This window comes from Oreochromis niloticus, linkage group LG13 (genome assembly GCF_001858045.2).
Source record: "Oreochromis niloticus isolate F11D_XX linkage group LG13, O_niloticus_UMD_NMBU, whole genome shotgun sequence".
Taxonomy (NCBI): domain Eukaryota; kingdom Metazoa; phylum Chordata; class Actinopteri; order Cichliformes; family Cichlidae; genus Oreochromis; species Oreochromis niloticus.
Genome location: NC_031978.2, coordinates 18,919,376 through 18,934,109, shown reverse-complemented (window position 1 = coordinate 18,934,109; position 14,734 = coordinate 18,919,376). Strand labels below are relative to the sequence as shown.

The 14,734-nt window shown below is 40.0% G+C and overlaps 2 protein-coding genes across 4 annotated transcripts; one reads left to right on the top strand and one right to left on the bottom strand.

Annotated features, from left to right (window-relative positions):
• Positions 1–3,068: 3,068 nt before the first annotated feature.
• Positions 3,069–9,726, bottom strand: zdhhc16a (zDHHC palmitoyltransferase 16a). 3 transcript variants are annotated; one of them, XM_013269133.3, is made up of 11 exons: positions 9,659–9,726; positions 8,366–8,623; positions 7,625–7,819; positions 7,436–7,524; positions 6,031–6,059; positions 5,786–5,919; positions 5,541–5,624; positions 5,355–5,440; positions 4,129–4,252; positions 3,903–3,973; positions 3,069–3,770 (listed from the first exon to the last, which is right to left on the bottom strand). In XM_013269133.3, the coding sequence occupies exons 2-11, from the start codon at positions 8,597–8,599 to the stop codon at positions 3,668–3,670; spliced, it is 1,149 nt and encodes a 382-aa protein (XP_013124587.1). In that variant the 5' UTR covers positions 8,600–8,623; positions 9,659–9,726; the 3' UTR covers positions 3,069–3,667. The 3 variants fall into 3 exon arrangements, with proteins under 3 accessions (XP_013124587.1, XP_005474207.1, XP_025753537.1); XM_005474150.3 differs by having other exon boundaries at positions 9,544–9,699; XM_025897752.1 differs by lacking the exon at positions 5,541–5,624 and having other exon boundaries at positions 9,544–9,699.
• A 193-nt stretch (positions 9,727–9,919) lies between these two features.
• On the top strand, positions 9,920–13,923 carry mettl18 (methyltransferase 18, RPL3 N3-histidine). The gene is made up of 2 exons (XM_025897753.1): positions 9,920–10,182; positions 12,743–13,923. The coding sequence occupies exons 1-2, from the start codon at positions 10,078–10,080 to the stop codon at positions 13,709–13,711; spliced, it is 1,074 nt and encodes a 357-aa protein (XP_025753538.1). The 5' UTR covers positions 9,920–10,077; the 3' UTR covers positions 13,712–13,923.
• Positions 13,924–14,734: the final 811 nt, after the last annotated feature.

Here is a 14,734-nt window from a genome sequence, read left to right as displayed (position 1 = left end):
AAAACGTAATTTAGCCGTCTTTTAACCACCACTTAGAGTTTGAAACGACAGGAAAATGTCTCTAAAATAAGTCCTGTCAAAGACAAAACCTTTAAAATGAATTTATTGGGTTATTGCACAATATATTGTTGCATTTTTCAACTGGAGTTTTATTCTGAAATGAATGGCGGAAGTTTTATTTATGATTCTTAGGTTAAATTGATGCTATACTGTGGTCTCCGTAAAATGTGAGATTTATATTACAAACAACTGCAGTTTTAGTCAATTTAAGAAAAACACCACTGGTAAAAACACTGCACAGCTGTTACTCACCTATCTACAGTTTCAGCTACATAAAAACTCGCTGAAAAGCCTTCAGCTAATCCAAAATGCTGCAGCAAGAGTACTGACAGGGACTAGAAAGAGAGAGCAGATTTCTCCTGTTTTGGCTTCCCTTCATTGGCTTCCTGTTAAATCCAGAATTGAATTCAAAATCCTGCTCCTCACATACAAGGTCTTAAATAATCAGGCCCCATCTTATCTTAATGACCTTGTAGTACCATATCACCCTATTAGAGCACTTCGCTCTTGCACTGCAGGCCTACTTGTTGTTCCTAGAGTATTTAAAAGTAGAATGGGAGGCAGAGCCTTCAGTTTTCAGGCCCCTCTTCTGTGGAACCAACTTCCAGTTTGGATTCGGGAGACAGACACTATCTCTACTTTCAAGATTAGGCTTAAAACTTTCCTTTTTGCTAAAGCATATAGTTAGGGCTGGACCAGGTGACCCTGAATCCTCCCTTAGTTATGCTGCAATAGACGTAGGCTGCCGGGGATTCCCATGATGCATTGAGTTTTTCCCTTCCAGTCACCTTTCTCACTCACTATGTGCTAATAGACCTCTCTGCATCGAATCATATCTGTTATTAATCTCTGTCTCTCTTCCACAGCATGTCTTTCATCCTGTTTTCCTTCTTTCACCCCAACCGGTCGCAGCAGATGGCCGCCCCTCCCTGAGCCTGGTTCTGCCGGAGGTTTCTTCCTGTTAAAAGGGAGTTTTTCCTTCCCACTGTCGCCAAAGTGCTTGCTCATAGGGGGTCATATGATTGTTGGGTTTTTCTCTGCATTTATTATTGTGCTATCTACTGTACAATATAAAGCGCCTTGAGGCGACTTTTGTTGTGATTTGGCGCTATATAAATAAAATTGAATTGAATTGAATTGAATTGAATTGAATAAACGTGCACAATCTGTCACCTACAAATATGGTATGTGAATATGTTAAGTCCTGACTAATCCTGTATTTGTGTTGTGAGTAATTAGTAGTTATGAATAACTATGGATGAATGCATAAAATGTATAAATTTGTGTAACATTCTTACGTTTTCTAACTTTTACAATCGGGGATTGTTGTTGTGATTTGGCGCTCTGTAAATAAAATTGAATTGAATTTTAAAATTAACCACTCACAGACAGTTGTGTGTAGACCTCTCGCAAGCATATTATTTTTTTTTGTTGCCTCGATTTAGGTGACAGCACACAGACTGTCCACATTGAAATATCTAAATTTGCTATACAAGGACATCAGTGACAGTTTCAGGGCGTGAACCTCATTCTAAAACCAACTGACTCCCATCAACCCACACCTGTAGGACACACCTGCACAAATATAAAGGCATCTCTGTTAGAAGATATTGTGTTGAGAGCTAACATTTGCAGAGAACATCCCCAACCAGTTTTTCTTAGCAGTGCGCCCAAGTGAATCACGGGGGGTCACAAAAGCTTTAAAAATGTCAGCCTGCTCCAGAGTTTCCTACAGTTTGTAGTCTCCTGTCTATATCAGTGGTTTATTTCATGGTGAGCAGTGTGCGAAAAAGGTCCTGATTATGCTGTATCTTTGTCTAGGCACATGGTAATCCATGCCAAGTTTAGTCCTGGCACAAAAAGCACAGCTTATCCGTTAGCTCATTTAGAGTGTACACAAGAAAGAGTAAAAAAAGAAACACCTAATATAAATAACCTGACGTGTCTGATGAGGTGAGATGCATCAGGGTTTTGTTTTGGACAAGGTTCAGTCTCCCACAGTGGCATGACATATAATTCCTGAATACTGAGTACCTAGAACTGAGCATCCAGTTCTCTGAGGGCTAAAAGATTATGTAAGTCACTCATCTCATGATCTCCCTCACCTTGTTTTGACCTTCACGATAACACATTTGGTCACATATACAGCTGTCAAAACTGCCCACAACTAATTTGTACCATACATGCAATGCTAAGCTCGGCGCACAGCCATCATAAATCTAGCTCAGTAATTTTTCTCAGCAATTCACATTATCACTTGTTACAGAAATAAAAAAAATAATAATTAATAATTTTAAAAACTGATTTTTTTTTCTCTTTACTATCAATTATTCTGATCTTTTAAACGATGAAGAGTCAGACCATATTTCACGTGTTAAACGCTGACATCTGCTGGGAGACTGTGTACTGACAGGTGTGTGTGTGTGTTTCAGTGGGTGGGCGGGTGTGATTTGCAGTAGCAGGGTGAACGAGGGTTACAATAAGGACGAAATCTGCCTGAATCTCTGCTCTCTTTATCTGCCAGCCTTTATTTTACACCCCCCGCCCCATAACTGACGACACCAGCACTGTTTTCATTTTACCAAGCAAATGCATGAATCACAAAATGTTTAATATTTACTTATTCCCAACTATAATGTTTTCCATAAACAGACTGTTTATCACTAGCTTGTTTATTTAGACCTTTAGATTTGCTCAAATCTTGACGGATCTTAAATGCAGTGTGTGCTTATTTGTGATGTAATAGGTTTCATATGAATCTGCAGCTCAAATCTGGCCAGCATTTCCAAATAATCCACCCCTTCATGCTGCATCCCTCTGCGTAACACTGTGACATAACCCCAGAGCTGCAGTTAGGAAGTGACCCTAAAGCAAAATATACAAAAGGCAAAAACCCCCCACAAAAAAACCTCTGAATATATTGCTGACATGTATGTTGATATATATCCACAGCTAAGTATTTACTGTATAGTGTTTTAAAACAGTGACTGCACCCCTTAAAAACACAATATTAACAATGTAGAATTTATTTAATGAAGGAAGTTGTAAAGATTAACTTAATACGTACAAAATTCAGATAAATAACATCATAATGGTACTGGAGTTCCCCGTGAGTGTTCAAATCAAATGATAATATCGGACTAGGGTGTGCAAACGAGACAGGCGGAGGTGCCAAGATAAACCCGATGTGTACATGACCTTAGTGTTTTTCTTCTGCTACTTCTTTTTTTTTTTTCTTTAAATAAAAAACAGCTCAGGTCAAAGCTGAGATGGTTTGCTTAAAAAAAATTATTTAACAGATAGTTCAGTCAGTATATTTGGCTTATAAAACTATCAAACTCATGCTCAGAGTCAAGTAAAACCAGTTCGTAAGACTAAGTAAAACTCAGTACAGAACAAACTGTGACACATTGCCTTGCTGAACAATATAGACTGCAGAAGCAAGAGCAATGCAACAACAAGTTTTTTTGAGGTATTGGAGATTGACGCAAGTCCTTTCACTTAGGTGGAGCCACCAAGCAGGAATCCTTTAAGCAAACCCGATCAAGTAGGTTGACAGAGAAAAGACTGGTAAATTAGACAAGCAGGTATGTCTTAGCAGAGTCTGTCATACAGGTATCAAATCCTTTTTAACTGGGTAGACGGCCCACGTCAAGCCATCACCATGTGGGGGGTGAGCAGAGGGAAGGAGAACACGCGTCACCCAGTGACTAAAACCAAAAGACAAAAACAAAAGCACAAATTACAAGAAGCACAAGGTAACATTAGTCACATAAGGTGCAGAAAACAAAACTTATTTCTGTTTCTTAGAAAACAGAAATCTGAGAGGGAGAGAGACAAACCTTCTCTTCTCCACACCTAAGAAGATTTTCCAGTTATTCAACCTGCCGTAGTTAAAGGGGTTTCTGTAAACCTGACAGAAAAACAAAAGAACAGGAACATGTTACAAATGACCAAAGTCACTTTAACCAAATAAAAGAATATATATTTTGAGGATTTGAAGTCTCCCATGTCTTATCACAACATAACCTTCACACTTTATTTATATTTTTATAGGTTCATGGCTACCTTTCCCCATTTGGCCATCCGCTTTGTTTCTTTGCTGTTGATATGTCTTTCAATACTCGTCTCTCCTCTGGAGATGAGAACTGCATGCCAGATGGTCAAAGCTCCCAGTGCCACTCCCACTGTGCTGTTACAACAAAGTACAATTCACTTTATCCTCTGCATGGATGACAAAGACAACAGTCCTGTTCTGATTCAACTCTACCTTTATACCCTACTGCTTTGAACAAGAAGTAAGAAGTAAAATGAGTGTGAGATTACATACCCAGATTCCTTCTACCGATAACACTTTCTTTTTTTCTCCTGCTATCTTCCTAAAGCAATGGTTAGATTTTTTTTATATTTCTTTGTATTTATCTTTAAATAATATCCATTAGCTCAATGCTCAAAAGGAAGTGTTTGTGAGCCCCTTGAAATTACCAGGATTTTTGAATGGCTTATTAAAATTATGTATTCAAATAAGTCACAATTACAAATATAATCTATTACTTGACTGAAAAACTCTCATTTTAATGCCTTTGTTGAGGAAGAAGCCATAGTCCAGGCTGAAAACCCCTTTTAAGTTAGCAGCTCCTTCATCTTCAATCAGGCTTTAGCAAAAACTGACAACAATTTTGGACCAGTCAATATTTCTGCATGTTTTAACTGGACAGCCAGGTCACCATCCCAACTGGTTAAGGTCTTTAACTGGCACTCAGGGTTTTTTTTCTCAACTGTTTTGTTGTTGTTGTTTTTTTTTACATGTGTACTTGCTTTGTTGTCACTATCCAACCTCTCCTAAGCGCCAGGCTTCTGTCCTGACATTCTCCAGAAAAGCTTTCTTGCCACAGTTTTGGATTCTCAGTCTGGGTCCTAACAAAGCAGCTCCAAATCATGATGCTAACTCCACCATGCTTGGTGCTTTTTTTTTCTACCCATAAAATGCAGATCAGTGTCTTAGACGTGTTGTAGAACATCCAAGTGCATTGCAATTTAGCGAATTTTGCAGGTGATTGGCTGTTACCTGTTATTTGTACACACTTTCTTATTGTGAATGAATACCCAAGTATTTAGATTTTTTTTCTACTCGAAGAGTAGAATTTTACTTCTAATGAACTAGAAAGTTCCAATCCTGACTGTGAACAACATGACATGACTACATTTAACGAGAAATCAGAAATCCTTGTAAGTCAGTTATTGAAGATTTCTTGCATGTATGTGTGAAAAGCAACATAAAATGCGCATTTTACCTGGTGAGGACCCACATGTAGATGATGCTCTTATGGATCATCTTATCCTTAAATGTGTATGGGGGAGCAGGGGTTTGATAGTGGGTCTTTCCAAAACAAAAAACAAAAAAAAAGATAAGTAACTGACAAAAAAACAAAACAAAAAATAAACTGAATAATGCTGTGTGTTTGCTTTTGAAGCGCTACCTGGCCAGAAGGAAGAAGCCCTATAAGCAGTCCCATCCCTGTTACCGGTATTCCGGGCTTTTCCAATTCCAAATGTTTAAAGCGCTAATGGAACAGCCCACAAACCCAAGCATTAAAGACAGAAAAAAGCAGAGTCAATAAAGAAATGCGAAGCCCCCAAAGAGAAAGATACCAGACATGGAGACTTTAAAACAAATCTAACTACAACAGCAGACCTACAGGTAGCAACAGCCCGACTATCTCACCTCGAGTGCATTGTATGCATCTAGGAAGAGGTTTCTTCCACTGATGCTACAGTAGACACAGCCCAAGGTCATGAAGAGACAGAAGGAGAAGAAGTAACGGTGATTAAAATGGCCCACACAGTTATTCAACCAGGCTGAGGTGCTGACATTAAGGAAAATTATGTCCATCTCTCTCTATAAACATATACATTTTCTGACGTGACTTCTGAAATAATCAGCTGGAATAAATTCAGCACAAAGGATACGACAATGATGGTCCATTTTCAAAATGCATCTGCAAAAGCAAGAGAAAAACATTAGTTTGATAATTGGTATTTTAGTTGTGTGATTTTTTTAAGGGGAATGTATTCTAATCATATCTCAAACTGCAAAATAATATTCTGGGAAGACTTAAAGCATGATAAGATGTTCTGGAATGAAGATAGCAATGCTAGACAAACTAACCTAGAGATACAAGAAGTTAACTGTCAATGAAAACATCTTATTACAAGCAGAGTTTTGAATGTTGCGATTTGATGTAGCCACATTAAAGGCCTTGTATCCACCAACATACCGTAGCTTTGACATTCAAACACCTGATACTTATAAATAGGGATGGGTATCGTTTAGGTTTTATCCAATACCGGTGCCAAACCGGTACTTTTGAAACGGTGCCGGTGTTTAAACGGTGCTCAAACCGGTGCTTAAAGAATGGAGAACACAAAATTGGTCCAAAAACCTCTCATGTTCAGCTGTTTTTTTTGTAAAAAGATAACAATGTTAGCCTTTTCTGCAGCTATAGGGCATATATGGTCTCACTCTTGGCTGGAAGCAGTGCTTACACAATGGAAAAAACACAAACTTTGTCCAAAAACCTCTCATGTTTAGCTGTTTCCCACTTTTTCTTTGGTCATTTTAGCCTTTTTGGCCAGGGTGAAGGGAGTATCTGCCATCAAACAAGAAGACAGCCGCATGCAACTACAACGGTGTTTGCTAGTTCACCTTACATGCATTAATGTAATAATGTGGTTAGCCTACTCAACGTTACACACGAACAACATGAAGCTACTCACGCAGAGGAGAACGGCTACTGCTGCCATCATCATCCGTCATCATTTCTGCTACACTGACAGGGCTAGGGGCCAGGACTCTCCTCTTTGGGTTTTTGGGGGATGTTGCTAACTCCGGGTCCGATAACAGGCACCACACCCGCAGTAGATGTGCACGGCGTGAGGTCTCGCAGCAAGCTATCAAACACGGCGCATTTCTCGGCTTTAAAAAAAAACGCTATGCTTTGCCAGGTGTTTCATCAGATTTGAGGTGTTACCTCCTTTGACAGTATCACAGTGTCAGCTTAAAGCACTTGTTGCAGGCTGCTGAGTTTGCATCTTTTGCTGTGAAGTACAGCCAGACTTTTGACCGCTTCGCCTTGGGCATTTTTAATCTGTAGCTCTGCTCTAAAAGAACGTACGTACCTGGCCCCGCCTACTATCCTCGGAAACGTAAAATGATTGGCTAGAATTGGCTCAGGGAAAAAAAAAAAGCACCGAAATAAAGCACCGAAATGTGCGCTGCTTTTCGGTCTGGTTACTACCGTTTATGTCAGAACCGTGGTACCCATCCCTACTTATAAACATATAATAAAACAGATAAAAACATGCACTGACTCACCTGTTACAGATCCCACAGTGGTGTGTTCTTGCTGGTTTAGGAATAATGCACTTTTTGCAGACTGATACAACTGGACCGTCATGTTTTTCCTATGACAAAATCAAAGTTTTTTTGTTTTTTTGTTTTTTTTTTTAAATACAAAATTTCCAGTTCAAAGTAAAAAAAAAAAAACTGTAGCTGATATCTTACTGTAGGGGGATACCCAGGAGAGGTGTTGGCGGCTTTGTAGTAATGGAAAGCAATCATGATGAGGTTCCAATGTCCATAACAAACATGCCAAGCGATCCACGGAGGAGAGTAAGTGTTGAGGATCAGAGGCAGCAAGACCACATAGGCTATCACCACGATGGAGCTGGTCAGTATCACCACCAGGCAAACAAACACCTTAAAGAAAAGAGAATGATCAGACAATGTGAGCAGTTTTGCAGGAAATCATATTAGATCTACATTTAAAGCTACATCCAAGAACACACATTTTTTTCATTACTGTCAAAACCCCTGGTGCAGGCTACTATCAAAGAGATTATGTGTGCCTACCCCCTCTTGTATTTAGGTCAGGAGTGTCTATACCCCGGATGTGAAAAATTTTAATGAATGCCGATCTGTTGCCATCCAATAAGAAAGAATTGCCCCCGCGAAATGTTTGTTGTGCAGATTTGATATGACACTACCATTAATGATTATCTGAAGTTAGGGGGACCGTGATCATAGGAGCTTCGGTAGTTAACAAAATCGGACATTCACAAAAAAATGTCATTGTTTGCTTGTTATTATCCCACAATCAACAACTGTGACCTGTGTATGGAAGATCATATTTTTACCAATTCCGAAAAGGTTAATGTCTTTATTTTCCATCACTGCAGTGGCCTCCAGAAAAAACAAACAAACAACAACAACAACTTTCTCGTAACCATTTAAAAGCACACTCACCAGACCAAACCACCGGGTGATGTAATCCACAGTCAGGAAAACTGGTTCAAAGACTGAGTCAAAAACCACATCTGAGTCTGTGAGCGAGTTAACGTAGAGTGATTTTGCCAGCAGTCTCATATAAGCCCATATTTCCCTAATCCACAAAGGAAGCCTGTTCCGTCCCCGCCTGCTACACAACCGCAGCCGCACACAGCGCAGCAGGTGGAATGCAGAGCTCGAACACCACCGCATTCTGCATTTGTAAAATGCAAGCACCTGCAAGAAGAAAGAAAACATTACGATTAATGACGAGCTCATGAAAGTCAATCGTAAACTCTCACTTCCACACCTCTGCCAACCTGATATGTGCAAGACTTAAAAAATGTGTGGAATGTGTATGCTGCTATGTCTAACACAAATTTCATATGTACAACAGGAATAATAAAAAAAGGAATTCAACTGAATTTGGCAACACAAAAGGAAAATGATAAGTTTGTTGATAACAAACAACCCAAGCCCCAAGGATACTCCATTAACTCTTACCTATAAGAAAAATAAATACATAGAAAACAGCAGCTGAAAAAGAGAGAACACGTCTGCCCTAACCAGCTCGGTTGAGCAACGTCAAACTTACCAAAAGGTGAATTTCAGAGCTAGTCAACTTGGATTTCTTTTTCCCAGTGAATTTGTTTTGACCGCTAGTCATATCAGTTTGAGAGAGCTGACACCTAAACTACTTCATTGGGTACGACTAAAGGCGTGAGTGAAAGAGCCAGAGCATTTGCAGGTACATACGACAGAAATGCACAGGTAAACCAGAAGAACATCTGTTTCCAACATGTACCAGTCTTGCTGTGCTGCATTCCAGACAGGGTGGAGTCTGGGTGGAGGCTTTTGGCAGCTAGATAAGGTGAGGGGGACAATGATTTTTGTTGTGGAGTTGGCTTGGGTCACCTGCAGGCAATGACAAGCAAGCCAAAAACCACTGCATGGCGATCAACCATAGCTGTCACCTCCCTGAATAAAGTAACACTCAATGTGTCCATAAGACATGTTGTTGTGAATACTCTCCGTGAGTCATAGCGCTCCCAAATCCCTTATTTTTGGATGTCACATACTGCTGTCCTTTTCAAATATTCGTCTCGCGCCGTGCATCATATTTTACTGATATTTTACAACATTTCTTATTTACTCACTGTTTTATGAAGACGAGACCCCCACCGAGACCACCCCTCCCGTCGACATTTTCAAAAGGAAGACAAAAAACGGGATTATAGCCACATATTAGCGAGGAGGAGTAGGATCACGGACCTGTGACAGTTAAGAGCCGAATCCTCCTCCAATTAATGCGCATGCGCTGGAACACCACCGAACGGCATCGTGGTAGTCTGAGTCAGGAAGTGATTTCAACAGTTATTTTTCTTCAGAACTTGACATTTATGTGTCTGAAGTTTCTGTGTTTTATGTTATAACACGTACACATACGTATAACGATTCGGCTACATGCATAACTGAACTATAAAACCAGGGGGTTGCCCTGGTGGGACGGGGACGGGGGGGGTTGGGTTCTCAGAATTGTGGGACATGTAGTTTTTTTGGGGGGGGGGGGTTATCCATAGCAGCCTTGCTAGCTACGCATGCCATGTTGAGCCAGCCTTTGGTAGAACCTGTGTGAAACTGTGTTACAAATCTTCTGTCCTCAAACTTAGTGAACAGTGGTGTCAGTAAGCATGTCGTTTTGTTTTAACTTTGACCTTCCAGCACAAGCAACAGACCCCGAAGATGTGGATGGAAATGAATTGCAGCGCGGAAATAAAGACCATGCTGCCGCATCTGTGAGTAACATTAGCTTACCTATGATGTGCCATAGCTTAAGTTACTCAGAGTACTCAAAGTACTGCAGCGTAACTAGAAGCAGAAGTCACGTTCAAGCTAGCAGTTGCGGTGCTGTAAAGCAAGTTTAGACTTGGACCCTCTGCGAGAGTGTGGGAATAACATTTATGGCTGCAGGCAGAAAACTTACAGAGCCAAAGCAATGCATCTAACTGTCTGTCATAAATTACTTTATGTAAGTAGTAACAACAGCACTGCTTTCCTATTAGTGAAAAGGATCAAAGGATCACAAATAATTCCGGGGCAACTTCGAAAGAGAGCAAAACAATAAAGTTCTTAGACATTATAGTTTATTTTTTGACTGTGGAAATGCATCTGTAATAAAGCAATCGACTACAAGTACAGCAGACAGAAAATCTGCCTAGGTTTGCTTACATTTAACTATATTCTGTGATCTGTGCATTAGAATGGATTGAATCTAAACACGTGAATACATATTCTAAAGTTGATATGAAAAAATATTGATTAAAACTACATCGAGTTTACTGTTAAAAAGGATAAATAATTCCTAGTCTTTAAGTAGAAAAATGAGGCACAGAAGAGTTTTGTCTAACATTTACCAGTTGTAATGTAGACTAAGTAACTTAGTTGGGGGGTTTTAAAGACAAGCAAATAGAAGGATTTTTTTCATCTGCATGGCAGCTCTGTCAACGTTATATTTAGATAAGACTTAACATTAAATCAAAGTGTAGAATAGTTAAAAAAAAAAATACATTATTAATTTGTGAAGATAAACCTATAGAGGGGCTTCAGTGTAATGGTTAGCACATTCCCTTAACAAACCAAAGGTTGGTGGTTTGATTCCAGCGAAATGCACAAATCCTCTTTGGGGTTACCAGTTAAAACATCCCACAGAAAAAGAAGCCAAATCAAACATGCAGCCCTAAACTCTGCGGTGACCCCTTGTGACGAGGGAGTAGCCAAAGTTAGCTTTAATTTGTAAAGATAAACCTGTCTTATGTTAAAGGTGATAAAGGTGAAAATCCATCCTCACTAAAACACACGGTGTTCAATTAAATGATGCTGTAAATTCTAACAGCATTTCTAACAGCTTTTTAAAAAAAGCAATAAAACTTTTCAATTTTGTGTGCATCCACTAGAGAGCGTGGGCTGTTAATCCGCTTGTTAACATTACAGGATAAGGCATGTTAAAGCGGAAACAATCCAAACTCTTGAAGTACTGTGTGATTTGTTATTGTTATGTCTGACACCAAACTTCTGAGGTATGCAACAGACTTTACTGGCATTTTTAATCTAAACTGTTCAGCTCCACTGGGTTACTACATGAGCATTTACACCTACCAGTCCAGAGAAGCAAACGTCATTTCAGTCACGGTGACTCACATGGCTGATGCATAACATTCTCGTGTTTGAGTGATTTATCAGTCAACTGACCTTTACATCATTATTACAAGAAAACAAATCACAGTGGTAAAAGCGTACTACACCTGGTACACACACACAGAATTGAGTAAATCTTTGTTACAACATTTTAATAGACTAATTAACTTTAAACCAAAGAACAGACTTTTATGTTTTAATAACTGACATTGTTGCATTTTATAGGTCCCAAAGAAGATTTCGCAACATTTATGTGCAGATCTTAGCCATTCTTACAGTAACATCAAGCCATCCCCCATTTTCAGTGTAATTGTCAAAGCGGTTTTAACATCACCACTAGTTATGACATATTTCCATCTTTTTTTCTGCATGCCCCACTTCATCCATCCATATTTTGCTTGAAGCAAGGTTGTGGAACGGCTGGTGCCTATCCCAACTTTCAGAGGGCAGGAGGAAGGGTGCGTTGTGGAGAGGCTACCATTCTCTTACAGGGCTAACATAGAAAGAAAAATAACTACGCGTGCTTGTTTTTACACCTACAGCAAAATTTATAATCGCCAATTAACCTAACATAAAACTCCACGCAAAGCCATGTGTGTGGAGTTTCAAAACCAGGACTTTCTTCCTGTGAGACAACAGGAAGACAGTTAACCACCACGCTGCTGTGCCGCCTGTGCTCCACTTCAGAAAACAAAAAACGTTAGAATGCTACTTACCAAAATATTTGTTACTCATTAACACTAACTTTAATAAATAAAGCTGTGTTTTTGTGAAAGGATAACAGAAAACTCTTGCTTATGTTCTTTTCATAAATAATATTAATTTAGTTTATGTTAACACTATTTTCCCCCTTAATTTGGTAATTACTAGTTAGATAATCAACAAGTCACAAGTGACAGATTTAATGAATCTCGTAAACCTAAAGGTCCAAAGGTGTTGTGGTCATTTAAATCTGACAGTGCTAAAAGTTGTTGCCTCAAGTGGCACATTTTATTGCGTATGTTAATTATACTTGAAGCACTGATATTATTAACATGAAACACATGTTGTCTTTGTGGTTCCTTTATTGTCTATTCATGTCACAACTTGTGACCATCACCCACATACATTGCTGAGGGAGTGGTTTTATTATCAACTGTGCATACTGCTTTCTGTTTGCAGGTAGAGGACGGCGCCAAACCAGCACAACCAGTAAAAGAGGCCAGCGAGCACTTTCCGCCATCCGATCCACAGTTCCTCCTTATGGATGCCGTCTTTGAAACGGTTACAGTTGGAACTCTTCCTCCTCTGCACTTCCTCAATGAGACCGTTTTTGAGAAGACTGCCTCAGAGAGAGAGGACAGCGAAAAAATTCTTTCACGCACAGCAGAGCAGAAGTCTGACCTCATCTCTGGTGTGTACGAGGGAGGGCTGAAGGTGTGGGAGTGCACGTATGACCTTCTGGAGTTGATTGAGAAAGATGGAGAGACCTTTGGGGGGAAGGCGGTTTTGGATTTGGGCTGTGGCGCAGGGCTGCTGGGAATACTGGCTCTGAAGAGGGGAGCCAGTCAGGTCCACTTCCAAGATTATAACAGTACAGTCATTGAACAGCTCACAGTGCCAAATGTAATGCTAAACTGCCAAGAGGATGATGAAGTAGACAGTGAAGATGACAAAGAAGGGAGTGGTAAGGAAAAAATGAAGGAGGAAGATGGTTCTAAAAAGAAGGCAAAAGGGCAGAAGGAGATTACAGAAAACAGCCCACCTCCTAAGAAGCAAGCCATAGACTTAGCCCAGCACCCATTACTAACCAGGTGTCATTTTTACTCTGGTGACTGGAGCACATTTCTCGCTTTGGTTCTAAAGACAGATCCACCACCCAAATATGATCTTATATTCACATCAGAGACTATCTACAACACTGCGTACTACCCTGCTCTACATGAGACCCTGCACAAACTGCTGGCACCAGATGGTCTGGTCTACCTCGCCACCAAATCCCACTACTTTGGTGTAGGTGGTGGACTACATCTCTTTGAAACATTTGTGGAGCAGAGGGGTGTTTTCTCTGTGGATCGTCTGTGGGATGGAGAAGAAGGACTTCAGAGACATGTGGTAGTACTGCGTTTTAAAAAGTCAAAGGACGCTTGAGTAAGGAATGTCAGGAGCTCATCGGTTTTATCTGATTTATTGATGAAAAACTGAATGAAAATAAAAATTAGAGCAAGGCTATTGCTTGATTATTGTGTGCAGTCCTGAATCAGCCAGCTGTGTCGTTATGACTCCTGTCTTTATTTTGGTACGTCAAAACTGCCGTGGTTAAACAAGGAAAAACTGCAATAAAAACACAGTCTTGGCTCATATTTGCTCTTTTGTTACCTACACCTTCTTTCACTTCCTATATCGGAATTTGAATATGTCTGCCAGTAACTGAAGTGCAGTTGAAAGGGGCTGTTACAGGTCTTTAGATGCATGGAGAGGAAAGAAAGGAAATGGGCTCAGTGACCTTTGCGAGTGATTTCCCCAGTGTTCAAACACCAGCATGAAAGCCAGGCTTGTTTCTGAAGTCCAGCACAAAATGTCAATTGCAACTTATCCCACCAGCCCAAGGATGTAGTTTGAAAGTGGATTCTGGAGTCACTGAACATCAATGGTGGGACTCTATGGGGTCTCTGTAGCTCTTATTTTACTGGTTTCCTTTCAGTGAAGTTCACTACATAATCTGGCAACAGTGCAAAATTTAAAAAAAACATTTTTGAAAATGTCTAGACATATGCCTATGCAGGAAGTATGGGCAAATATCCATCCAAAATCAAGAAAGGGAATTTTGCTGTAATTTTTCCATCTCCGTGTGGAATCCCCTTTTTGTCCAGCTCAAGGAAATCCGTCTACTTTTTTTCGAAAAGGGCTTTTTTTCTGGGGAAGTATGCCTCAAGTCCAGACCAGTTTCTCGCATTTGAGGTGACTACATAAGAGGATGAGGAAGTCAGAGGGTTTTCACAGGGTCATTCGACAATGAAACTGAATAACACTGCCTGATGTGTTGTTCTGAAATTGTCATTTTAGCCTGCCGCCCCGGTCTCATCCGTGTGACTAAATACAACCTGTACGTGTGTCGTGTTTGACTATGATCGGAAAGCAAACAAAGGTTCTTTTATAATACAGCCCTATCAG

What these genes read in the sequence shown, in the direction of transcription:
- zdhhc16a (XM_013269133.3), bottom strand. Translation starts at nt 8,599, where the DNA reads ATGCGGTGGTGTTCGAGCTCTGCATTCCACCTGCTGCGCTGTGTGCGG. An exon ending in TACATGTGGGTCCTCACCAG is followed by an intron (nt 4,253 to 5,354) that starts GTAAAATGCGCA and finishes TTGTTGTAACAG; the next exon opens with CACAGTGGGAGTGGCACTGG. An exon ending in TTAGGTGTGGAGAAGAGAAG is followed by an intron (nt 3,771 to 3,902) that starts GTTTGTCTCTCT and finishes TTTTGGTTTTAG; the next exon opens with TCACTGGGTGACGCGTGTTC.
- mettl18 (XM_025897753.1), top strand. Translation starts at nt 10,078, where the DNA reads ATGTCGTTTTGTTTTAACTTTGACCTTCCAGCACAAGCAACAGACCCC. An exon ending in AAGACCATGCTGCCGCATCT is followed by an intron (nt 10,183 to 12,742) that starts GTGAGTAACATT and finishes TTCTGTTTGCAG; the next exon opens with GTAGAGGACGGCGCCAAACC.